Source organism: Tachypleus tridentatus, chromosome 5 (assembly GCF_004210375.1).
Source record: "Tachypleus tridentatus isolate NWPU-2018 chromosome 5, ASM421037v1, whole genome shotgun sequence".
In the NCBI taxonomy this organism is placed as follows: domain Eukaryota; kingdom Metazoa; phylum Arthropoda; class Merostomata; order Xiphosura; family Limulidae; genus Tachypleus; species Tachypleus tridentatus.
In genome coordinates this window covers 31,994,732-32,022,496 of record NC_134829.1, presented here as the reverse complement: position 1 = coordinate 32,022,496, position 27,765 = coordinate 31,994,732, and the positions used below count along the sequence as shown (strand labels likewise).

Sequence of the window (27,765 nt, the reverse complement as noted above, 5' to 3'; positions counted from 1 at the left end):
TGAGAATTTTTAAGAAGTATTTTCACTAACATTTTTCCATGATTATATGGAGACAAAGTGTCAACTACTCCATTTCCAGGGTGATATTTATGTTGAGATAAAAATACTTTTATTCATGTGAAAAATCTTAAATTTAGTTTTTATTATTTCTAAAAGCTCCTAAATAAATTTTGAACTTTTTTCTGTAAAATCTTTTATCTATTATTTTATTTAACCTAACTCTACATGAGGTTGGTCAATTTGACTGACCCTCTAACCACCAAAACAAATTTTAAAAAATCAAAATTATCTTTTTTACTTTCTAGCAAAAGACTTAAAACTAAAATTGTAAATTATCATATCAAATTCCACTCATTAATTATGTTATTGCCATTTGTAACATTTATCATTGATTGTAAACAGTGTTTCAAAATATTTTTATTCAAAGATGAATCTAATATGAAAAATTTAACTTAATTTTATTTACTTTATCTCCATCTTTTTGTTTGGTGACTATGATTTGAGAAAGCTTCTACTTTATATAAGTGAGAGTGGAGTCATAAGAAATTATAAACCAAATTTCTTAATTCTGTGACTACTAGCTTTTTGTATTGCAAGTAGGTAATGTCACTGTTGTTGTATTGCATTCCAAAAATAAAATTAGTCGATGGAATTGTTAGAAATTTGAAAAGAACATTGCTAAAAATACAGTTTTAAAAAATAAATCAATTTAGTTTTGATTTTTTTATTCTAATAAAAATTATTTCATGTTATTTTTACTTGGACTCTGAATACTTCATGGACAAAATGATTTTCATATTGAAAATTAAAATGTTATTATTATTATTTCTTGCATAATATCTATAACCTACTAAATGAATATCAAAAGTTTTTTTGGAATAAATATTTATATTTTATTTTCCATTTCCTCTACTGTATTACTAACTAGTTATTATCATTAGTGTACAGTGCATTTAATATGTAGATTTGTAACCATGAGTATGTTATGTGACAACAAAACTGGAGTTTTGGTTAATGTTTTAGAGGCTTCTTTTGAAATAAAGGAATAAAATCTTAGATAATATGAAAATTGAAATTATAACATTCTTTAATTTTAATTTCATTAAAATATGTTAATTGTAAAGTAATTTAATTACATTTTGAAGCTAATGCTGTAATATGTGCAGAAGGAAATTTTAAAATGGAGCCAATTGGCATAGGATTAAATAATGCAAGATTATGTTTTTAAAAAATGCTTTTTTTCACAAATCTATTAACCCTTTTGCTACAGCTCATGCTCAAAGGTCATGTCATTGCATTTGTTGACTTGCATTTAAAATTTAATTGAACCACTATTTACTGTTTTATGAATTTATGTCAGTAAGTTGGGAATCAAATTGTAGATTATAATTCAAACTTTAATATTATATATGAGTTAATATTTTAATTTAAAACTAAATATTGAAAGAACACATTCATATATGGGTTTTAATGAGTCACATGGTGTGTTGAATTGGTAGACATTTAAGACAGAAGGGAACTTTGTGATAAATAATAAAAAAAATTGAAATTCTATGATAAAAAAGAAGTATATTTACTGATATATAGGGAAAAAAGTCTTATAAAATAAAAATTACAAAAACTAAATCACACATACCAATCTCAAATTTGAAATTAGATGCTGCACTAAACTTTTGCTAAGATTCATGTAATTTGGTTAAATTCTTTCATTGTAAAAAGATAAAACTGAAGGATATCAGCCCCCAATTCCAGAATGGGTTAAGACAGAATATAATTTTGGTGAAGTTGGACTCTTTCAAGATGATAATTTTCTATGAAACGCTTAAGAAATTTCCCTTTAAATTACTCAGTTTATTAAGTTTCATCCAAGTCTTAAAAATAAATTCATCTTTTATGTTTTACCCTTTGTTGTAATGGTAGAAACAAAAGTTACAATAAATGTTCTCAACATTAAGCCTACATTTTTATTCTTGCTACACAGTAAGAGGAACAAAATATGGTGATGTATAAGCCACAACAAACAGCATGCACCTACAGTGTGCATGTGTTGAGGAATGAGTCAGTTTTTTTATTGTGTAGTATAATTCTTATTCTTTCAAGATAGTAAAGCCCAAGCACACATTTGTATGTGTAACTTGTATTTGATTATTAACAGGAGAATTGACCAAATTTTATAAAATAGAGTTTGAATTATGTTTTAAGTTTAAAAACTTCAGTTGTTTTTTGGAACTACTAGAGGGATTTAGACATTTTGTTGAAAACAATTAGAAAAACAACCTCTACTCTTTTGATAGTAATGAAAAAATTTATTTCAACTAATGTTTTATTATTGCATCTTTATCAGGGCTAGTAATGGTTGTAAGAGGACTTATAATTGTCTGGAGGGTAAAGGTTTTTTTATCAGTTTACTTTTCTAATTATATGTGTGTGTTAAAGTATATTTTACTGAAAATTATCAAAAGTAAGCATCATATTTGTAGGTTTCATGGTATGTTTGTTATACAGTTTAGAATATCCAAGTTTCTGCTCATCTTTTTACCATTCATTATAGAGAAAATACTTTTTATAATGGAAAGTTTAAACTAGAACAAATAAAAAAAATTTATTTTACTTTTGTTACGTATCATAATTTGTTTCAGATGAGTCTTCAGTTTATTATATTATACATGTTATGTACTACTATTCCAAATAACCAGAATTTTAATATGAGTTTAATAGTTAATTAACTGTTAATATGTATTAAACTTATGTTATTTGCCAACAAGTTTGATACACACAGTTTCTATTTTTAACACAAATGTATTTTAGTATAAAACATAAAAACAATACAGTTTATAATAACAGTTATTACTAATATTTATTACAAATAATGGTACATATACACTGTTTTACAAACTTACAGACAATACTGAGTCTTATATCACGTCTAGAACTGAATATTTTATCATCGATCCAAGTCCATGACAAGCAAATTGATTCTGAGTTAACATTGTTGCAACTTGCTTAAGCTAACGACACCTTTCTTGGCTAGCCTCACACTGGTTAAAAGTTCACTTCTTATCAAAGAAGATATTTAATGCCCTTTAGAAACAATAACATCCCAAGTAATTCACTGAAGATAAACAGTTTGTAATGTTAAAGTTCAATAACATTCATGGTCAAATTATGTGGTTTTCCAATTAATGGACATCAATCACAGTTATAGCTTCCTAAGGCCTATAGGGTACTGACTCTAATAGCTTCCTAAGGCCTATAGGGTACTGACTCTAGCCATCCAGTAATACACTTTCCTCCACCATTTTCTATAGGAATCAAGCAATCTTTTTAACATTCCAACAACTTTCTGTCACATTTTCATAAATGTTTTGATTGCCACTTTCAAGATCATTCTAGCAATTTGGAGAACAGGTGGGACTTGTGCAATACCAAGTCAAGAGTATACATCACATACAAAAAAGAAAACTATACAGAAACAAGCAGAGGCACAAAAATAAATGTACAACAGTAAATCTGTTACACTTTGTAAGTGAGTTTGCTTTCATTTTTCCTAGTAATGAGCTGAAAATAGATGTATTTGACAAACTGCACTGTTATAATTATTAATAATTGCATTATAGGCAGAAAAAAAATGTCAATTGCAAGAGGAACTTGAAGAGGAAGAGGTTAAGGCCAAGAAAAGATCTTTAGGAAATATTAGGTATATAGTGCATAAAGAAATGACAGTTTTTATTAATACTACACTAATATTGGTTGCTGATCTTGGTGGTGCTTTTCTGTAAGTCTCACATTTAACTTATGAAAAACTGATCCATTTTTTATTTATATTTGTTTTTGCAGAATTGGATTTCACAAATTTGTTATATTATCACTGTTACTGATCTACAAGGGTACTGTTTTATTAAAAAGTACAAAAGATATTGTTAAGTAGTGAACAGAAAACATAATTAATTAAATATTAAATACTTTGTCATTACTGCAATAATTAATGATGTGAAATGTTTCTAAATTTGTTAAAATCCTAAAGCTAGGAAACCTCGCTTCTTTTTTAGGTTTATGATAAATATTTATTTCTAATTTTTAGTTTTTCATTGATACTAGATTCTTTCTTTGATTTGATTTGTCTTCTTTTAAAACTTTCTGCCAAAACTGTCAAAGCATTTTTTTTAGTTAAAAATAACAACCAAAAGTAACATTTCATTCTAAATTTTTAGGTTTGTTGGGGAACTATTCAAGCTAGGAATGTTAACGACTCCAATCATGCACACCTGTATCAAAAAACTCCTGGGGCAGGGAGATGAAGATTCTTTAGAGTGTTTATGTCACTTATTGACGACAATTGGTAAAGAATTGGAGCGAGAGAAAAACAAGCAGTCAGGAGGAACATCAGTAAGGGATAATTACATATTTTAATGGCTGTTAACTTGGAAGTACTGTTTTATGTTCAAAGTAAACTCGTTTATTTATCATTGTGAGAGTATTGAACCTTTTGCTTCATGGTCTTGGAAAATGGGCAAAATTAAAGTAGCAGTTTTTTGTTTCTAAACTTGTGCACAAATAATTATTTTACCAAACAAAAATGTCCAGGTTCCCGTGCCTAACAGCTTTCCTTTGAGTGCTAAAGAACTGGAAGATCAGCCAGTACCATTCCAAAAGATAAACTTTTTGTTTTTCCTGCCATTCTAGAAGGTAGTTTAAAAAAACACACAAGCCTATAAATTTCAAATTAAATGTATTTGAACAAAACTATTAACAGTAGTTTCATGAACTATTTAATGATTCTGTAGAAGTTATAACTATATTTTGTATATTTAGAAATATTTGTAGCTTTAAAATATTGATGAAAGTTATAGAAAAATATTATAATTACTTATTTTAAAACATACTTCAGTAAATCTGAATCAAAGGTTTGTAAAATAAGGAAATTATTTTTAACACCTGAAGTGCATATAATAAGAAACATGAGGAAGGTACTCAAAAGGTTGAAGTAATTGTTTCTTATCTAAGAATAGCATATTTTGATATGAGAGTGCAGTCCTTATGGTTTTTCTTTCAACCATGTATATATGTAGTGATACAAAATAAGCTGTTTTTACTTTTTATAATCACACCCTTTATTAGTATTATTGTTATAACTATTATTTAGTCCTATAATGAGTGAATTTGAATACATTGTCACATCAAATAGTGTTTTACTTTTAGTTTATATTGATTAATGCATGTAAGAAAAAGGAAGAGAATGTATCCATTATTCCTTCTCCTGTAGACCCAGTATGGCCTGGTGGTTATCTGAAAGTTTCAGGTTCAAATCCCCATCACACCAAACACTGCCATTTCAGTTATTATAATGTGATGGTCAATACTGCTGTTCGTTGGCCAAAGAGTTGGCAGTGGGTTGTGATGACTAGCTGTCTTCCCTCTAGTCTTACACTGCTTAATTAGGGATGGCTAGTGCAGATAGCCTTTGAGTAGCTTTGCATGAAATTCAAAACAAATCACTAGTGAAAATTGTTTTTCTAACAAGAAATCTAGAAACAATGTATTTTCACAACAGTGGAATCTTCACATACTTGCACTGTAGTTTGTATTATTTTATTATCAATTCATAGATTTTGTTTTGATTGTGATATTCCTCTAGATTATTAAGATTTTTTGTTATGTGCCAATAAATATTCTATTGGTTAGGGAAAGTAAAATTAGTAATAATAATAAGCCATTATGTTGCTTTTCATTTTATTTTATGCTAGTTTTGGTAATGTTAACATGGAAGACTACATCACCATAGATATTTATAATTCAATAACATTAATTCAAACATTATTAAAATAACTTGTATGTTTTACAAAATTTCAAGGTTTGAGAGAATGAAACTGTTTTTAGCATAAGCTAATGTACAGGCTATTCAACAAACTTATTTATTAGTGATAGTTTGAAGAATAATAGGTTAATTGCCATACATTATGCTAAATAATGTGCTGAAAAAAGTAAATAATGTTTACAGTACAGTAATACAGAGTAATAAGTTCTTGAATGTTTCCAAGATATGTTTTAACATAGCATTCTTGTACATGTGATTTAATCGTTTTGTTATGGTGAGGTAGAATCCACTTAGCTTGTAATCATGGAAGTATCCATGAGAGTAACTTTACTATAATTTTTGATAAGGTATACATATCTTTACAATATTTGGCAGATTGTTGGTAAATATTACAGAGCTTTCATATACAAAATATCAGGCTTTTGAATTAAGTATTAAGATTTTGTTTTTATTAAAGGTTTTCTCATAATTTTTTTTTTTCAGAATGTTGACTATTGAACATAAGAATAATTTTCATTTTAAGGTTAAAAGTACTTTTATGCATTAGAAAAGTCTCAAATTTCATGTGTGAAATCTTTATAATCTCCAGATAATTATCAAGTGTTTGTTAAGATGAACTATAATGTTTTCTTTCACTAGCAAATCAGAATCTGTGTTTGACAAATTTGACTATTTTTGTAACAACCATAAAAAAATTGGAAAATGTAAATTGTTTTCTATCATTCTGGAATTACTTCAGTTACAACTCAAAAATGCAAATGTTTGGTCCAAATAGTTTAAATGTCATAACATATATACATATATTTTTTTTATTGACATTTAAACCTTTGCTGACTAATATCACAGAGGTTACATGATGTGCACTCATTTTACCATATCCAATGATATAAAACTGACCTTTATTCTTTAAAAAGTAACCTGTCTTGGCTGTGTTTTAGTGTACTAGTATTTTGTAAAATACAGTAACATTTCAAGTATTATACATTATATATGTACATAGATTATTACTATTTATAAACAGTTTTAAATTTATTTTTCTTAAAATATAGAATAGTAAATGAAGAAGTAAAGCAAACAATTATCTCTTCTTGTTATGAGTCGGTTGCTGCTTGTTGTTGCTTGCTAAGCCTTAAGAAATTTGCATGTGGAAGATGTGAAATAAATTTTTTTTTGTAGGTTTTGTATATACATTTGAATAAGTAGAGTTCTAAATTGCTATATCAATACTGTAGAATTCTATTATAATTCATTATGTTTAGTAACTAAACTGTATTTCAGTCTTAAAAAATATGAAATTTCGAGCAGACTGAAAACATAGCCCAGCTCCTTGAAATTTTGTTCTGAAAGAAAGTGTGTGTTCTAATTAGTTATTCACATATATATACACAAGTAAGTGATGTATGTAAGGGACTGTTTTCAAAATGAAAACAGTAGAGTTAGGCCACTACATGAGTAATATCTTACAAAATGGAAAAGATAGGAAGTTCTTATTTTGTTTTCTAGCTTTTTAATATTGCTAATTTAAGTTCATAATTGGTACACACCTACAGATTTTAAATTTTGTTTCAAAAACATCTAATTTGAGCCAGTGCTGCATACTATGTGACACACACACAAATTGGTGTTTAAATTAAGAAATGGAATAATGAAAAGTATTAAAATTTGAATTATAATCTACAGTTTGATACAAACGTATTGACATAAATCCATGAAGTAGTAATTCACTGAAATTTTGAATGCAAGTCAACAAATACATGACCTGGCCTGTAACCCATACTGTTAGGGTTAATCAACAGCTGTCTGAATCTAAAGAAGTTTGGAAAACTCTGGTACATTTTGTCACCAGTTATTCTTATTAATACTATCAATGGGTTGTATAAGAAATAACTATTTTCTTTGCACTAAATTTTTGTTACTTCTGTGTTCAAAACGTTTTTCTTTTGGTTCAAGGATCATTTTAAGTGCTGAATATTTTAAAGTTAATTCGAATGTTGGTAATTAATTGTATAGGCTTTGTATGCTCTGCTAAATAAATGTGAATACTTTAAATACATTTAGAAGATCTTACTGAGTGATTATCAGAACAGTTATGTATTTGGAAGTTAATAATTTCAACAGTCAGAGCTTATCAGTAACTTGAACTAATCTGAAATCTAAGAAAATGTTTAGCTTAGCCAACAATCCTTATTCACTGTTATTTCGATTTTGATCTTTTAGAAAACAGCAGAAAAATTCAAAACTTACAGAAAGATTCAATATAGTGTTTGTAATGTTTAATTGAAAACCTCTGTCTGATTCCAATGACTTGATAGTAATTGTATTACATTTTTCCTAAATACTTACCTTTTATGATTTTGCAGAGTTCTTTTCAAGATTAGGTTATGGATCTATTTTTTACACAGATTATCAATTTTCAAAATTTTAATGATCATAGGTAATCAAATATTAAGGAATATTTTGTTAGATGAACAGCTGCTTTGAAACCATGAAAACAATAGTGAAGGAACGTAAGACAAATTCCCGAATTAGATTCATGCTGCAAGATGTTATTGAGCTCAGGCAGGTGAGGAATTTATTTTTCATTATTGTGTCATTAAAATCTTTCAAGGAAATTAAAATTTTATACTTTTGAAAAAAGCTGAGATTTACTTGGTTGTCATTTTAAAAAGACAAAGGACATATTTCTTGCATATCTGTTAACATCTATTTCAAACTTTTCACCACAGTATTTCAGTAATTATGCAGTTCCTAAAGTTCCTTAAATCTATTTACCATGGGGTGTTCTGATAGCAAAACAAACCAAAAAAAAAAAAAAAGTCAATATGTTTGACGGTTTTTTTTTGCATTTATCCTTTAAAGTTGGTCCAGCATGGTCAGGTGGTTAAGGCACTCGATTATGAGGGTCGTGGGTTCAAATTCCCAACACACCAAACATGTTCACTTTTTCAGCTGTGGGTGTATTATAATTTGATGGTCAATCCCACTATTCATTGGTAAAAGAGTAGCCCAAGAGTTAGTGATGATGACTAGCTGCCTTCCCTCTAGTCTTACACTGTTAAATTAGGGATGACTAGAGCGGTTAGCCTTCATGTAGCTTTACACAAAATTCAAAAGCAAGCAAAGTTGGGTGAATATGAGAAAATCTTTTTTTTTTTAAATTTACAATTACTGAATGAAAAATTGTTTCTAAAACTATCAATTTGTAAGGGATTGTAGAATAATGTTCTCAGTTGTTTTCTTTGACCATTTTGGATTTGAAAGAATAACTTAAACTCATTATTTAAAAAAGTCTTTGAAGTTTAGAAAATGATGGATATGTGAAGCTTTGTTTTCTTGTCCTACAGTTCCGTAAACAGTTTTTCAGTTTAAAAATTTGGTAATAAACAATCATAATAACAGTATGAAGCTGTTTAAATATTTTCTTAACCATTATAATTTATATATCCTTCATTAGTTTCAATCTAAATATCCACTTTTGAACTTTTAGCAGTGAGAAAATATAGCATTTAGCCTTGCTACACACTAGGTTCTGCTTGTTCAGGAGGATTAGTGGTTTACCTGTATAATGATCAATCTCATGATGAATAATAACAGAGAAATTCAACAACAGGTCTCCCTCACATGCAGCCTGTTAAAATACTGCTAGGGGTATAACACCCAAAGTGGGAACACGAACTTCAGAATTCATTATAGAAATACGAAAATCAAATGAGAGTGTTTGTTGAAGATATGCAAGAGTGATAAATATAAGTAAAAACTGTGGAATATAAGTTAAAATTCAATGAAAAAAAATAATGAAGTCTCACTTTGGTAATTAAACTATTAAAATCATGATTCTCACTAAAAACACCAAAAGAAAAAAAATATCATAACATGAGTACAGCAAAATAATAGTATGTAGCACTCTTATTGGTGAAGAGTTGATGCATTTATATTTATTGGTGTGACTTAAAAAGTTCATTATAGAATTATATTAAATTGTGAAATGGTGTAAAATTTTTAACTTAATTTATTTTCAGAATAATTGGGTACCTAGGAGAGAAGATAACAACCCCAAAACAATTGATCAGATTCACTGGGAAGCTGAAAAGGAAGCTCAGGAAAAACAGCTCCTCTTACTACAGGTCCATGTGACACCCCAAAAACGATCAGATGAAAGAGAAAGAAGAAAAAGTATGCTATATTTGATAAAACATTAATAAGGCCCAGCATGGCCAGATGGTTAAAGCACTCGACTTGTAATCTGAGGGTCGCAGATTCGTAACCCCGTCGCACCAAACATGTTTGCCTTTTCAGCCGTGGGGGTGTTATAACGTGACGGTCAATCCCACTATTCGTTGGTAAAAGAGTAACCCAAGAGCTGGCAGTGGGTGGTGATGACTAGCTGCCTTCCCTCTAGTCTCACATTGCTAAATTAGGAACAGCGAGTGCAGATAGCCCTCGAGTAGCTTTGCACGAAATTCAAAAACAAACATTAACCATTATAAAGGTTTACTGCGAATATTTATTGAAGCCATTTGATTTACTTAGAGAAGGAAAAAATTGTAAACTTCAAATAATTTAATGAGAACTATTTGCAAAGAGAGAAAAAAGAACTACAATTTGTTGTGAAGGAAGTACTATTTGATTTTAACTATAAACTGCTTTTTTCCTTTTTTTAATTTTTTAAGTCTCAGTTTATAGACACTGTCAAACATGTTAAAGTTTTCTCAAAAGATTACTTGAAATTATACATTTATTCTCCAGCAAATCTAGCACATACCATGTAATGTGTGATTGTCAAGTTAAAAATAGATTTAATAATTTATTTCAGGTAGGAATAATTTACCATTCTCTGATGAAGGATGGAACACAGTTACCAGTAGGAGCAAAATTGATACCAGTAAACTTAAACAGTTTGCAAAGGGAGGAGTGAGTGTTTTTTTTTCTCTTATTCATTAACATTATATAGTATTTTTCATGTAGTCACCAAACAAAAACATAACCTTCACTTACTTCGTTTAGGGTTCAAATTTATTAGAGGTTATTTGTAATTAACACTGTCAGAATACTGTCACCTGAGAAAAGTCGGAAAATATTTTTGTGTGTTAAAAAGTATCCATTTATTGCTAAGTTTCTTTTTGTTCCTTTTCAATTACAAAGACATTCACAACAAATGCCCAACATTACCAAAACTAATTTCATGTTTGGGGCTTTCCTACATCAGACAGATACCACTGCCTGGGTAAAGCTGGATGTTTTATTTGATTATGTTTGAGCTGCAGGTACATTGAATAGTGTCCCATAAACTAATCAGTTAATTAAAATTACAATTAATCAATGAATATGATGAAAGTAATCATCATTATGGGCCATAGCGGACAATCGGATCTGTGAGGTTTGAGGGTGCCGTGTAGCTGTGGTGTGCATGAGTCAACATCCCCAAACCTTACAAACATTTTCCACTGTAACCCATAACATCAACTTATGAATCATTCAACTACAACCTCAATAAATATATAGCATGGGTATTTTCTAAATATGTAACATCAGCCGGGCTCCTTTTTCAAAGACTCTTTTAACTTTAAATATATTCTTAATCATAAAACCTTAATGGCCAGTTTCGATGTTATTTCCCTCTTTACAGAAGTCCCAACAACTAAAGCCTACAAGATAGCTTTTGAACTTTATATACAAGACCCCAACCCATTGATACACATCTCAAGCAACCTTTCTAGAAATCACTACCACCAACACTAACTTCATGTTTAATGGTCAAAACTACCTTCAAGTTATGTTTAAGTATGGGCAATCCTGTGTCTCCAATTCTAGTCCACATTTCTGTGACACAGATTGAATATCAAGTGATCAATTCAGGCTTACAACCACCACTATACTGGTACAGACATGTTGATGATACACTTGCTGGATTCACATCTACAGAACACACACTTAATTTTTTTTCAAGCATGTTAATCCTATCCATCCCAACATTGAGTTCACCTATGAACACAAGAAAATCAACCAAATAGCATTTCTCAACCTCAAAATCAAAAGAACTGATACACAATTCAAAACAGAAATACACAGAAAAATCACCCATACTTGGCTATACATTCCCTAGGTCTCAGCACAGGAAACAAAACAAAAACTCAATATATTAAGAAACCAAATAAACACAGCCACAAAACTATGTTCATCTGATAAAATTAACAATGAAATTAACATAATAAAACATTTTATCAACATCAACAAATTTCCTCAAAAAACTGTGGAAATAATTATGCACACTCACCTGGACCAACAACAAACAAACAATAATAAATTCCAAGAAACAACAAAGTACAAAACCTCACACTGCTGCTTGATATGTATTTCTGATATTAACAAAAATATAACCAGCATTTGGAAAAAAATACTTAAAACACAAAATTACAGTAAACACCAAATTCATTCAAAACCCAGATACAAAACTAACATCCATACTATGTAAAAACTACACTGACAAACACAACACTAACATAATTTATAAAATGCGATGCAATTGCTACCACTTCTAAATTGGAGAAACAAGCAGAAAAATGAAAACCAGATTCATAGAACACAAAAAAATACCTTCACTACAAATCAAATAAACACAACATAAGCATAGAAAACAACCAGACACAAAGTAGGGAAACAAATATAAACTAATGCAAATCCAAGAAGCCCTATTTATACAACAAGTCAAACAAAAATTGAACCTATATAAAGGAACACCTTTATGCATGTACTAATTTATAACCTAACATTAACTGCAACCTTCCCTACAATCACATACATGTTTATAATCTCGTCCCTAAAATATTCCCAGTCATAGTCAGTTGCAAACTTTCTTTGTTAACCTAAAGATAACCTCAGAAGGTTGAAACATCATTCTATACTTTATTTTAATTAAAGTTTTAATACCCATACCAGCCATCTTCAGAATACGTTTTTATGTTGTAATTTGTCTATCTTACTTGTATCATTTCTTATTAGTTACAGCAACTAGTACTGGGATTTCCATTCTCCCCCATTCACCTGATATTGTTGTCTATGCTAAACCTTGTGCAATTCATTTAAGTGCAGGGGTTAGTATGGTGCACCCTCTATGTACTGCAGAGTCTCATGCACTTGTATATCAAACCCTGTGGTCATTTGAGTTTTATTCAAAGGACTCTCCTGCCTTTTCCTCATCACATCTCCTGTCATCCTCAATGCACCTTAGTTCACCATGGGATTATATCTGTTTCTCTGGTGGACCTTTTTTCAGGGCTTTTGATAAAGAATTTTATGTGTCCAGGGCTTATCATCACATCCATATTACTTTGGCTTTATGTCATTATCTACATTTTCTCTGTGAGGATTATGTTTATTAATTCTGAGTTCTTTTTTTTAGTCTAGCATTGGTACCCTACGATTTATCTCAGGTAGTCCAATCATTTGCTCACTCCATCATTTTCACAGGCTCGGTTTCTATCTTTACATAGACATCTGGCATTTTTGGCTCCATCCTTTGCAGTCTTCCACATTCAGCTGATTATCTAAGTAGAGAAGTCCATTATCCATTCCACCAAATATCTTGTTCTTCTGGGAGTATTTTTTTCAACCATTATTGCCATCAAGCCCAGCCTTCTCTTCATGTGCAAGCCATAGAGTTTTTGGTTCAGTAGCACTATCAGTACCTTTATTTTTGTGCAACAGGTTCTGTTGGATTTTTTTTAAGGGACTTGAACAACATTGAAGACTAATCCCTCTTGGTCATTCCCACATGCATTTCTTGCAGTTTGTACAACAAGATTAATGGCACCGTATCATGGATCATACATGTTTACAGATCTCCTTTCCTGCTTCCCTCCATATGAATTCTACAGGTAGTTAGACAGAGACATTACAACAGGGAGGGTACACGTTCTTCCTCCCTATTTTGATATCCACATCTTCACAGACATCTCATTATTAAGATGTGGTACATGCTGCAAAACACAGGAAATCTTTGGAGGAGTTACATCTTTACATCAATCTTTTGGAATTTCTTTCTGTTTATTGGGCAATGATTCAATTTGCATCATTCATGCAGGGTAGGATGATTATGATATTCTGATAACTCAGTGGTTGTCTCTTACATTGCTTGGACAATGAGTACTTGATTTCAGTCTATATGCACACTCTAGACAAGGTTATACTCACAGAGGTGTCTCTTAATCCCCAGGTATTCTTATGGCTAAGTTCTTAGTTGGATACTCCCCAGCTATGTATTTGCTACTCGTTTGAATGCCACACCTTTGGCTTTGACCTAGATAAGTTCAGGTAAGATTAGAAGGAAAGTTTTCTTTATATGTATCCTCCAATCTACTCCTTTCTGGCTGGCTCAACTACGGTTTTTGTTCCTGTCTTTTCTCCAGGGACTACCTTCATTAACTCTCCCTTTTCTCCCAGTCTTTCCTCTGGCAATCTCATTAAGGGATACTTTTTCCTTCCATTCCACACGTGGCTTTTGTCCAGTCCTTGCAAGATTGCTTGGGACTATCTACATGTATAATGCCCTTGTTGTCTCTTTTTCTCCATTTATCATCCATGTCTGTGTATCAACATGATTGAAGATAGGTTATTATGTTGCTGGTACATCTTTTGTAGATTCTTCCCTTTCTCAGATATCTTATTTTTACATGGTTGTTTAACATGAGCCTGCCATTTTTGGCAGGTATTTTTCTCTCTGAGTATTTAAATACTCTCTTATTTTGATGCATTTCCATCTTTGTACCACTCAGTTGCACCAGTCTGAAATTTAAATATCATTCGCCATCCCCTTGTCCTTCCTCCATTTCAATTACTAGCTTCATGTTTCTTGTATCTCCTTTCTTTGAAGATGCCTTTCCTTTTCCTTTGGGCGTGTGGATGTTGCCAGTTGAACTTGTTTGCCATCAGTGTTCACAGCATTTTGTACCACAAAACCTGTTCTTTTATACTCAGACCATTCCTTCCTTCCCAAAACATCATCATTCCACAAAAGAGTTTTTACCTTCACTCCTCTTTCATTTCCTTATGCTATGATCTGAATTGTCTCCTGTGTCTAGTTTTTCTATCATCTTTTGGAGGAAATTATTCAGGCTGACATACTTACTGCACCCTACACTTGTGTACTGAGCTCCATTTGCACAGTCTTGCAATTTCCTGCTCAGCTGGTTATCATCTTAAGCCTTTATACATTAGTATAATTCTGAGTGGGTAAGTTATTTTGCTTCATCTTTTTTAATGGGGCTGTTTCACATGTTTTGGATCCCACTTTGAGATGTGTAAGGTGTATCATGTCTATAAGACCTATGAGAATGGGTGTTTCACAAGATTGCTTGCAGGTTTTCCTTGTGGTATATTATGTCATCATAAATATCTTTGCACACTCGTGAACTAATGTGAGTAAATTAAAAAAAAGATTGCTCCCTGTTTCTAACATTCCTTAGGTTGTTAGAATCAGGAACAGTCTGCTTTAAAAATAGGGTTTTATGGTCATCCATACACTTTATCTGGTGATGTTTCTTCTTTCAGTGGAGTATGGGAGCCCTTACCAATTTACAGCTTTTATCTTCTGGGGTGGTGAATCATGGAAGAACCCTTCTGAGTATAAACAATTCCACTCAGTCAAGAGTAAGGCAGGAGAATTCTCCAACCACAGTTCTGTTTACTTTGTAGTTTGCTCCTGTGGCTGGAAACTGTTCCTCCTACTGCTGCCTGGATCTCAATTTCAATGCAACTGGTTTTGGTTGGAGTTGGACTAACCAACATAGGTACTCATGTATGAGTGGGCTGCTGATCAGTTTCTAGACTTGAATTATCCCTCCATGTTGCATTTCCAACTTATTATTATTCATTCCCAAGGTATCTTGTTGCAGGTTATGCTGGAATTGTAATTATCATAGTTTAGGCTCTTGTAACAAAGGTTCCTTTTCCCTTTTGGCTCCTCAACTTAAGGTGAACTGTTGAGGACCCTCCTACTACCATGATGGTCAAATTCCTCCAGATACCATTGGATTGGATGGGAGTAGTCCAGTGCACCCAAGCCACTCTGCAGACATTCCTCTTTTTTTGGGATTTGGAATTGGTACCTCATTTCACCCTTTAATTGTGATGCCACACTTGTTGACTGTACATGGATGAAGAGTACACATGGTTCAGATGTGATGTTGTTACCCACGTGTATTTTTCCTCACCCGAGAGAGTGCTCACTCTATGGATATTCTTCATACACATTTGAAGAGTCCTCATCTAGTTAATTTTACATTGGTCCCTCCACCTGGTCAGTATGGGATTCTAGCTGTAAGTATGAGAAGAGTTAAGTAATTGCATCAGAAATTAATATTTTTCTTCAATGAAAATATATTTTTGGTAGATACTTTTCTCCTTTCACACTTCCCACCCATCTTTTCCAGTTTTGGTGGTGTTTTTTGTTCATAATCTTGAACCCTAATCTTTGGGTTCAACTCTAAAAATGTAGTCAGCTCTGATAGGAGTGTTTGTCACACAGAGTAGGAAAATGTAAACTTTTGATTATTTACTGTTTTTGTTTGTATTGAATATCAAGTATTTGAAGTATTATCATGTTTGTTTGCCACTGTCACTAATTAGGAAGTGCTGATTAGATGGAAGGTAACTTGCTAGTAACAGTCACTGCCAATTCTGTGGCTGCTCAAGTATTAAATGAAGTGTAAATTTAGAATTTTTTATACTGTTATATTTCTAATTTATAATTGAATAATTGTATTCTTTAACATTGTACAAGCAAGTGTAGATCTGTGGTACACTCTCAGGACATTGACCATACTTAAATTTGTGTAACCAGACATGGATTTAGGTAAAGGATTCAGTGGGGCATTTCACAAAATAATGGCTGTATTATTTAATGCTGTATAATTAGTCACAGATCTTGGGAGGCTAAACTCCCTCCATTTTCTTCAGAAATCAATAAAAAAAAAAACAGCCTGTACTGCCAAAGAGAAATACCAGATGTCAGTGTTTTTATTTGATTACTGTCAAACACAGTAACATGTGTGTGTGCTCTGGGCTATAGATATGTTTTCTTCAAAGTTAGTATTGCTTAGGGAACCTGCACTTCTTATAATATGTTCTTGTTATAAAAACCAATTTTCCATTGTTTGGAAATTATAACTCTTTTTTATTCTTGTTGTTGATGGCCATAAGAAGCAAAACTAAAATTGCTATGACTGTGTGCATGACAACTTTGAAAAAAAAATGGATTTTTGATTGGATGCTGACAGCATTTGCTCGGGTTTAAGGAGTTAATGGTATTATATTGTAAGTAGTTTTGTTAAGCAATATTATGTTCATTGGTTGTTTAAGATACTTAGCACTGAGTGATGTATGACCTTAATTTCTAATAAAGGTTTTACTCAATTCAGTGAGACTTATTAAAGTCATTTAACAGTTAAACTGATGAGTTTTCTGAAAGTGGAGTAGGCATACATTTTATGCCAACTATAACAGACCTAACACTCAGTTTATACGTTACTAAAGATACTGTTAAAGAAGCTTTGTTTACTTTGAGGGCTAAGTGTGGGTAATAGCCCATGTTTGGAGTAACCATGTGAAGTATGAACAGTTTATAACCATCATATGGAACAAGATCTTATCTAGTACATTCTAAGATGATTTTTGCTCTAAAAATCCCAGCAAGAGTTTCTCTGCAAGATTGTACTGATTTTCACATACTTTATGTACTTGCATTTCAGCATATTCTGATATTATTTGTATCTGTCTCATGTTGGAAATTGTTCTTTCTGCCTGTTTTTATTTTTTTCTATTTTTCATGTGCATGTCACTTACAAATTTCAAGAATGTGTGTTTATTTGTATAAACTTACACTTTAGTGAGAAAAATTAAAATTGTGTAAAATGTAGCAAGTACAACAGGAATTATTTTAGAGTAGAATAATTATGGTGATTCATTGAGTTGCATCATATGGACTGAGTTTTCTAATGGCTTCTACTACCATTTTAGACAATGTTTTGGCCTTTGTGTCAGGTCTTTCATCAATCCACATGCTACCAAACAGCATTAAGTTATGTATCTGAAGAATCTGGTATGGGTATTAAACCTTTTATTAAAATAAAGTAGAGACAATGTTTTGACCTTAAGTCATTTTCACATTGTTCTCTACTATATTTTAATAAAAGTTTTAATATCCATACCAGCTGTCTTCAGATACGTTTTTACTTCAAGTGGGTTTCTCATCATCACAAGCATCGAGTTATCCTATATCTCTAGTTATCAACCAACTTATTTACATGTGAAAATCCAGCATGCAACTGTTCAAGGATCAGTTATAAGGGAGGGACCCAAGTGCTGTAGCTTACAGTGTCTCAAGTCTGACTAAACTCCCTACCTGTTAGATTAAGTTGAGAGCATCATAATCACTCGCCCCTCAGTACCTTTTCTGAAAGATTATAATAATGAGATAAAAACTAATTGCTAGTAGTGTAAGGACCGATATAACTGTGTAACAGCAAATGTAATGTGGATTATAAAGAACTGTATTACTTTTCAATACATGTGTATAGTTAGTCATATAATTACCTAACACTTATCCATGATATGGAATTTATACATTGATACATAATATAAATAAAAATGACACAGTTACATTTGTATTTTATGATCAAGACCTTCTAGTATAATTTGATGGTAATCAGTGGAGGTTAGGTGTTAAATTTTGGTTGTATTTACAGTTGCATATCACATATTTTCCAGTTTATGACACTTATTCCCATCTTAAAGATTTATTTTCATTTTAGAATGAGTTGATTAGAAATGTTAATGTAAATTTGCCTTCCATAATGTCAGATCTTTCATTGAAATGTAATGCCAGGTAAATAAAAAGTTATATTCCAAATAACAAAAAAACAATTTTTTCAGAAAATTTCAGTTATTATTTTGAGTAGTTTAAGTATAAGATGATTTTTAAAACTTGTTAATCTGGCTTGTTTATGATTTATATAAAACTTGAATGTATCATGTCAAAATAAAGGGAATGTCTTGTTAATGAAGCTAAAACCAGATTGTAATTAACAGGAAAGAAGGTGTGTGCTTTCTAGTGCTATCCTTAAAAGATGTTTTCATGCATGTTGGACTTTTTTCTTGTAGCAAGCAGAGGTAGAGAACATACAACTTGGTCCAGGCTGTTCTTTCTACAGTTGGGGAAAAGGCAGTAGTGGAGGAACTAAAACTCAAAGCCAAGAAACTGAATCCAGATCTCCATTGCCCTCTAACAGGCATGCCATTTTGATTAATGTCTAAATATGAAACATTCTAACTGATAACTCATATATTTAGGTTTTACTATATATAATTGCAGTAGGTCTTGTATATAATATCTTATTATTGTATAAGTTAATCAATGAAACATTTTTCATCTATCAGAGGAATCAAGTGTGGCATCAACTTTTTCTATCTATCATTTCTTCTGGTGAGGAATCCAGATGTGGCATCAACTTCCAGCAATTTTGTGTTTGCCATTTCAGCCGTGGGGGCATTATAATACGACAGTCAATCCCACTATTCATTAGTAAACATTTAGCCCAAGAGTTGGTGGTGGATGGTGATGACTAGCTGCTTTCCCTCTAGTCTTACACTGCTAAAAATAGGGATGGCTAGTGTAGATAGCCCTCATGTAGCTTTGCATCAAATTCAAACCAAATCATTTCTTCTGAAATAAAAGTTTTTAAAAACGTCTTCTAAAAGTTCCAGAACTTTCATAGTATTGGTACATTGGAACTTCTAAATAATGAGCTCTTTTTGCATTTCAGACATTTTACCAGTTACATAAAACAAAATGAAAAAAGAAAACAATAATTAGAATTAGAATTATTTTCCTTGATTCAGTTAAAAATATTGTAGCATTCAGTTAAAAAATATTGTAGCATTCAGTTAAAAAATATTGTACCTTTCAGTAGAAAGGTAATAATTGCTATTTAATTTGATTTTAACAATGAAAGTTAGAGGCAATATAAGTCCAACAACTTGCAGTCACGTTTCCAGAATGTAAGAATACATGATTCGTTGTTTTGTACTGATTCTCAGAAGAGATTACAAATTTAAGGGAAAACATCGTCCTTCATGAGAAATGAGGATTTCAAGTGTCTAATGGATGACAGTCACTATTATGTAATGAATTTGCATGATGTTTTTCAACAATGAATAATTAGATTCTCATCTTATTCAGGATTGCAGCTCAGGTACAAAAGTATAAAGTAAGAAGAAAGAACAAGCATTATTTTTTTATTATAAAGTAAAATAGGATTATGCTAAAAACAGATTGTAAGTTTGAATTATCTGCACAGTAATTTCTTGGAAAATTTGAGAATCAGGATTGACTTTTTACTACAAGGACTAGTCAGTATAAATAATGTTGATGGTTCAGTCAGAATTGTACAGTTTCTGTTGAAGTTCACTAAGCTCTAGAATGTGCTGAAGTAAAAGATAGTAGTGAAGAAATTACATAAAAACATTAAAAAAGTTTTCACAATAAAATAAACATAATTCTCCACTAGAATCATGTTGCTAATTTTTTAACTTAAGCCATTGCACATTAAGGGTCAGTCAAGTTGACCTATCATGTGAATGCTTTGTAATAGTTTAAAGAAGTCTTATTTTTGATGTTACTACTTTTTATATAGTGTGTATATCTTCACAAAATTTTGGAGACTTTGAGTAAATATTACAAATCTTTTATGTACAAAAATCACATTTTTAGTGAAGTATTTTTAATAAACAAAAAAAAAAATTAATAAACACAATAAGCCTTTTTGTTATTGGTCCAAGTGAAAAACAATTTTCACATTCAGATTAAAAATACTTCTCTTCATCTCAAAATTCTCAAATTTTGTTTGCATAATTTCTAAAACCTCTTCAATATATTTCAAAAGTTTTTTCAGTAAAACTTTTTGTTTTTCTGTTTTCTTTACCATAATTTTATGTGATATTAGTCAATTTGAACAACCTTGTTTTTCTCTACCATAATTTTATGTGTTGTTAGTCAATTTGAACAACTTGTTTTTCTCTACCGTAATTTTATGTGGTGTTAGTCAATTTGAACAACCTTGTTTTTCTCTACCATAATTTTATATGGTTTAGTCAATTTGAACAACCTTGTTTTTCTCTACCATAATTTTATATGGTGTTAGTCAGTGTGAACAACCTTGTTTTTCTCTACCATAATTTTATATGGTGTTAGTCAATTTGAACAACCTTGTTTTCTCTACCATAATTTTATCAATTTGAACAACCTTGTTTTCTCTACCATAATTTTATGTGTTGTTAGTCAATTTGAACAACCTTGTTTTTCTCTACCATAATTTTATGTGTTGTTAGTCAATTTGAACAACCTTGTTTTTCTCTACCATAATTTTATGTGTTGTTAGTCAATTTGAACAACCTTGTTTTTCTCTACCATAATTTTATGTGTTGTTAGTCAATTTGAACAACCTTGTTTTTCTCTACCATAATTTTATGTGTTGTTAGTCAATTTGAACAACCTTGTTTTTCTCTATCATAATTTTATATGGTGTTAGTCAATTTGAACAACCTTGTTTTTCTCTATTATAATTTTTGTGTGTTGTTAGTCAATTTGAACAACCTTGTTTTTCTCTACCATAATTTTATATGGTGTTAGTCAGTTTGAACAACCTTGTTTTTCTCTATCATAATTTTATATGGTGTTAGTCAATTTGAACAACCTTGTTTTTCTCTACCATAATTTTATGTGTTTAGTCAACTTGAACAATCTTGTTTTTCTCTACCATAATTTTATATGGTGTTAGTCAATTTGAACAACCTTGTTTTTCTCTACCATAATTTCATGTGTTGTTAGTCAATTTGAACAACCTTGTTTTTCTCTACCATAATTTTATGTGTTGTTAGTCAATTTGAACCTTGTTTTCTCTACCATAATTTTATGTGTTGTTAGTCAATTTGAACAACCTTGTTTTTCTCTACCATAATTTTATGTGTTGTTAGTCAATTTGAACAACCTTGTTTTTCTCTATCGTAATTTTATATGGTGTTAGTCAATTTGAACAACCTTGTTTTTCTCTACCATAATTTTATGTGGTGTTAGTCAATTTGAACAACCTTGTTTTTCTCTACCATAATTTTATGTGTTGTTAGTCAATTTGAACAACCTTGTTTTTCTCTACCATAATTTTATGTGGTGTTAGTCAATTTGAACAACCTTGTTTTTCTTTACCATAATTTTGTGTGTTGTTAGTCAATTTGAACAACCTTGTTTTTCTCTACCATAATTTTGTGTGTTGTTAGTCAATTTGAACAACCTTGTTTTTCTCTACCATAATTTTGTGTGTTGTTAGTCAATTTGAACAACCTTGTTTTTCTCTACCATAATTCTATGTGTTGTTAGTCAATTTGAACAACCTTGTTTTTCTCTACCATAATTTTATGTGTTGTTAGTCAATTTGAACAACCTTGTTTTTCTCTACCATAATTTTATGTGTTGTTAGTCAATTTGAACAACCTTGTTTTTCTCTACCATAATTTTATGTGGTGTTAGTCAATTTGAACAACCTTGTTTTTCTCTACCATAATTTTATGTGTTGTTAGTCAATTTGAACAACCTTGTTTTTCTCTACCATAATTTTATGTGGTGTTAGTCAATTTGAACAACCTTGTTTTTCTCTACCATAATTTTGTGTGTTGTTAGTCAGTTTGAACAACCTTGTTTTTCCCTAGTTATCATATATTACATACATTATCATTTTCAAGTAAATACTTAAATGCCAGTTATTTTGCTTAAAACATAGAACAGTAAATAAACAATACTTGGAAAATCATTATCTCTACTGTTAATAATGCAATGAAGTACTTTTTGCACTTGTAAGTCATATTTGCTAACTCTTATGATAAGCCTTGTCCAAATTCACATGAAGATATTGGAAAAATTTTGTGTTAACTTTATATTTGCATTTTGGTGCATTTTGGAATATAAAAATTGTAAATTACGATGCCCGTACCACAAAAATCCACTATAATTTACCAGGTTCCCTAACTACATTGTATTTGTGTTCAGTAAATAGCCTTGATCATATGCTTCATACTTCACAAAGATATAAAAGCTTTTTTTTTGTAAATAATTTACAATGAGTGACAGAAATATGTGGAAAAGATCTAGCACTTTTGATTGGTTATTAAGTTATTGGTATACAAAATTAGGCATAGATAAATGAGTATTCTCAAATTATGAAATGGTTAGCAGAACCAATATGGTAGATTCTCTAAATGTTAGGATATTTCAGCAAATAGAAAAGGTAAGAGGTTGGTATCTTATATTTTAGCTTTATAGTTATGGGAATTTGAGTTTGTAATTTGTGAGAACCTATAGATGTCACACTGTGGGTGTCATAAAATATAATATGAGGAAACCCAGTACCATATGACACACAAAAATTGGTATTTAGGCTTTTTTTTTTAATTTACTACTAAATTAAGAAATTAAATAATGGATAATACTAAAATTTTAATTATAATCGACAGTGATGTCATACTTATTAATATACATTTATTAAATAATAATTAAATAAAATTTTGAATATAACTTTATAAACATGATGATGTCTCCTCTGATGCCTACCCTTATTCATAGGTATTAGCACAGTCTCTTGTTATTACATTGATTAATATTGGTGCAGATATAAAAATGACTATAATAAATTGTAAATCACTGTTTTTCATCTAAGCATGATATACTTCCAACAGCTGTGTGTCATACTAGTATTGCAAATAAATCTTTTAAACTTTTTTTTCCAAAGTATACAAGATTACATAATAATGGGGAAAATATATGTTTTTTTGTGTTTTTTTACAGTGTCTTATATAAGTTCCTTTAGCATTTGTCTTTGTAAAATGATGAACAACTGAACCTCAGTGCAAATGAGTTGCACAAACCATACCCAACAAATCTAAAAAAAAAAAATGTTAGGCTTTATTGTTAAGAAATGTCTTTATGGTACTTTTGTTTTTATGTTATGATTTATATTAGTTTTCACTCAAAAACAGAAAGTGTCATTTTATCAAAGGAATTTTTGGAAAATAAATGTATGGTTTGTTCTTCTAAATTTTCACCTGATAGTTATCATTTGCATATGGTTAATTAAAATGGGCTGACACTTGTTAATTATAGAAAAAAGTGCAAAATAACTGTTTATATTTCATGATTGGTTAAGAAAGGAGATCAAATAAATATTCTCATAATTTTTTTAAGGTTCTCGGCATTATCAACAACAGAACAGAACCATGATTCTAGAAGAGGCACACAAAGGTAAGAATGTATATGTAAAAAAATGAACAAAAGGGCATGGGCTGAATTTCAAAGTTAGTGAGTTGGTTTCAATCCACACAAAACAACAAAGTAAAGCTTTAAGTCATTGGTGATGCATAACAGTAACAGTTATTAGCATAGCAGATAGCTTTAGAAGTTTGGCCATAAGTATAAATGGTCAAAGAAAAATAAAACTTTGATATTGATGTCCCCAACTAGCAGCTAACTAGGTGCATCTGTTACTTGGGCCCAATTTAATTAAAGTTTTATATAAGTTAATACTGTTGTTCCTCCACATTTATGTTTTTAGCTCTTTAAAGTTGCTTTGTTTTCTGTAAAATTTTCTTTAAATAGCTACTTTTGACTATAGGTTGATTTCAATGAGCTCTGAACAAAAACACTAGTGTTGCAAATTTCCTGAATTTGTTGTGAGCATAATGCACCAGCTGTAGCTTACTAACAGAATTATTGAAATAGATTTGAACAAAATGATGCCAATTTTGTACTTGTAAATGTATTTTTTATAAATTTTAGTAAATGACTGTTCCTCAACTACAATCTATGTGGTTTTATGTAAATCATCTATATTTCAGTTACTGATCTAATATATATGCAAAGAAAAAATTATTTTCCATTCTTTTCAAATGCATAAACCAATATACCTTTAGTTCATCAGAGACTTGTAAAGATCAGTTTTGTGATATGTTTCTAGAAGAAAAGAGGTTTGTAAACAACTTCCATCATAATTTCAGTCTTAATTTAGTTTTTAAAAATGCGTTATCATTTGTAACAACTGTATTTGAATCATGATGTTGCAGTATGGTAGGACAATAAATGTTTTTAGTGGAACAAGATGGGGTGGAGAATTATAAGGCTTGTCAAGTTTTGTTTCACTGATACATCTGCTGTTTGTTGGGCTTGTTTATGCTTAGCCTTAATGATCTAAACAACTGACTGAATGAGCAAGTAAAAGCACTTGAAAGAAATATGTATGTGTAGAAATCATTATAAAACAGGTTTAAAACATAAGTGAAACTGTATAATTAAAAGTTTAAAAAATTGTCTTATAATTTTTGATATGATAAAGTAATTTTTATTGTATGTCAGTAATGGTTAATGCAGTGGAACTCGTGATGTTTTTTGAACCACAAGAAAGACAAAAGTTAGAGCTTTATAAAATAAAAACCATACAAAGGTTGTATGAAGACAAAAATCATTAATTGAAATCTACAACAAAGGTAAGCATTTTTAAGGATTATGTAAAAAATATTAGAACAAGGAATCTTTTCAAGTTTCCAAAGCATAATATTCATACAAATATCACTTATAAAATTTTTTTGACAGAAACTGCATAGAAAGTTCATGTTTGAATTTCATATAATTTCCATGCTGAGTAATAAGACAAACCATACAACATGTTTCTATAATTGATACACTCAAGTATTTAAGGGTTAAATCCATTTAACTTGTGGACAGAACATGAATTTATTTTAGGAAAGATATCAGAATTAATTTAAACGTTTCGTTCTTTTGATTCCACTTAAATCGTTCCAGTACTTGTATCTTTAACACAAAACATTTGTTTTTAATTTGTTTCTTACACTTTTAATCCATGTGGGAAACAGGACTACAAGAATTTGTTACATGCAAGAGAAATGTTTAAACTAAAGTGAAATTATTCAGTCTAATATTATTATAATTTAGTAGCTAGAGTATCAGTATTAAAAATTAGGTATGTGTATAGTGCTTTGAACTGCTCTATATATCTTGAAAACTTTGGATTCAAATAGCCTGTTATTTAATGTGTCATCTACAAAATTTATTCAACCTTAATAAGTTTATTTACCTCAGGTCTGCTGCTTCGAGTCGAGAATCTAGTCAAACTTGTGGAGCTCCAGTTGTAAGAAAGACACCATCTCAGTTATTAGCAAAATACCAAGAAAACACTACAGTTGCTGTAATATGTTCTTATCCTGGTGGTGGTGAAGGATTTCTTGAATCAAAACCAGTATCTCAAGATGAAAAGGAAATAACAGGTTAAAATTAGCTCTTCCTAATACAAAGCATACTTGAGGAATCTGTATTGTTATGTAAATTTGCTTTGTCCTTCTTTTGTTACAATTAAAATAGCTCCTCAGAATATACGTTGTTTCTTTTCTTGATTAAAGTATGTACTTAATTTTATGTTCATGTGAATTAATATTATAATGTAAGTTATGATTTTATATTTTATTTTATCCAGGTTTTAAGTCTTTATTACAATATATATATATTTTTTATTATTATTATTATTATATTGACCTTCCTAATATTTTTGTACCTAATATTACATAATTTCCATTAAAGAGATGCATGTGCACTCTGATCACCTATCCAGTAATATAAAACTGACCTTTAGTCTTTCATGTGTTGACTGTGTTTTAGTGAACTATTATTTTGTAATATACAGTCACATTTCAGTAATTACACGTTATGTATGTATGCAGATTATTACTGTTAAAAAATTAATTATTAAACTTATTTTTCTTAAAATGTAGAACAGTAAATCAAGAAGTAAAGCGTACAATTAGTTTCTCGCTATGACTTTTGTACTTAGTTGTTTCTGGACATAGGATGTTAAGCCTTTTAAAATTTCACATGTGGAGGATATCAAATGAAAATTTTTTTAGGTTTTATATATACATTTGAATAACCAAAAGGTTTGAAATAACTGCACTGATACCATAAAATTCCACTATAATTTATCAAGTAACCAAGATTTATTTAGATTTTAAAAATATGAAACTTTGAGTAGACTAAAGACACAACCTACCTCATTGAAATCTTGGATTGAAAGAACATGTTAGACTTTTCAAAGATTAAAATGGCTGAGAAAACCACTTTGGAGACATTATAAACTGTTGATTGGTTATTCACATATCACATATATTGAAGTAAGTATATATAAGGGACCGTTTCCAAAAATGGAGTGAGGTGAATGCTGCCACTATCTTTGATTCAGTACACAAACCATATCTGAGCAAAATATAAAGATATTAGGTTCTTATTTTATATTCTAGCTTGATGATATGAGTAATTTGAGTTCCTATTTTGTACAAAACTATAGAATTAGCATTTTGACATCACATCTGTCTAATTTTAAACAGTGCTGCATTTAGCATACCATTTGATTCACTAAAATTTATATTTGGATGTGTTTTTAATATTTACTTTTGAATTAAGAAATTAACTGATATTTAATATTAAAGTTTAAATTATAAACTGCAATATGTTTCCAAACTTATTGAGATAAATTCATTAGATAGTAGTTCAATAAACTTTTAAATGCAAGTCAACAGATATGATAACATCGCCTTTGACCTGTGATCCCTAGTGAAAGGGTTAATAGGTATGTTTTCTTTTTCCTAATTTTAACAATTTTGTGGCATTTTACTAAGGTGATAATAGCTAGTTAGTAATATGGTAAAGAAAATTACAAATAGGATTCAAACATTTGCCTTTAAAATACTTTTTGTATTCTTTTATAGATTATACAAATGAAATGTTAAAATTATAAGATGAAGAAAGGTATATTTATACTTAAAATCAGTATTGCACTCGTTTTGTTAAT

General features: G+C 30.2%; 1 protein-coding gene across 8 annotated transcripts in view; it reads left to right on the top strand.

Annotated features, from left to right (window-relative positions):
* Positions 1-27,765, top strand: part of LOC143250855 (eukaryotic translation initiation factor 4 gamma 3-like) — a 153,876-nt gene that overhangs the window by 104,777 nt on the left and 21,334 nt on the right. For all 8 annotated transcript variants that reach the window (XM_076501966.1, XM_076501961.1, XM_076501960.1 and 5 more), the window contains 8 exons: positions 3,618-3,697; positions 4,212-4,386; positions 8,280-8,378; positions 9,835-9,988; positions 10,629-10,726; positions 18,971-19,098; positions 24,099-24,155; positions 26,007-26,191. In XM_076501966.1, the coding sequence (XP_076358081.1) occupies positions 3,618-3,697; positions 4,212-4,386; positions 8,280-8,378; positions 9,835-9,988; positions 10,629-10,726; positions 18,971-19,098; positions 24,099-24,155; positions 26,007-26,191 (976 nt within the window). The remainder of the gene's footprint in view (positions 1-3,617; positions 3,698-4,211; positions 4,387-8,279; positions 8,379-9,834; positions 9,989-10,628; positions 10,727-18,970; positions 19,099-24,098; positions 24,156-26,006; positions 26,192-27,765) is intronic.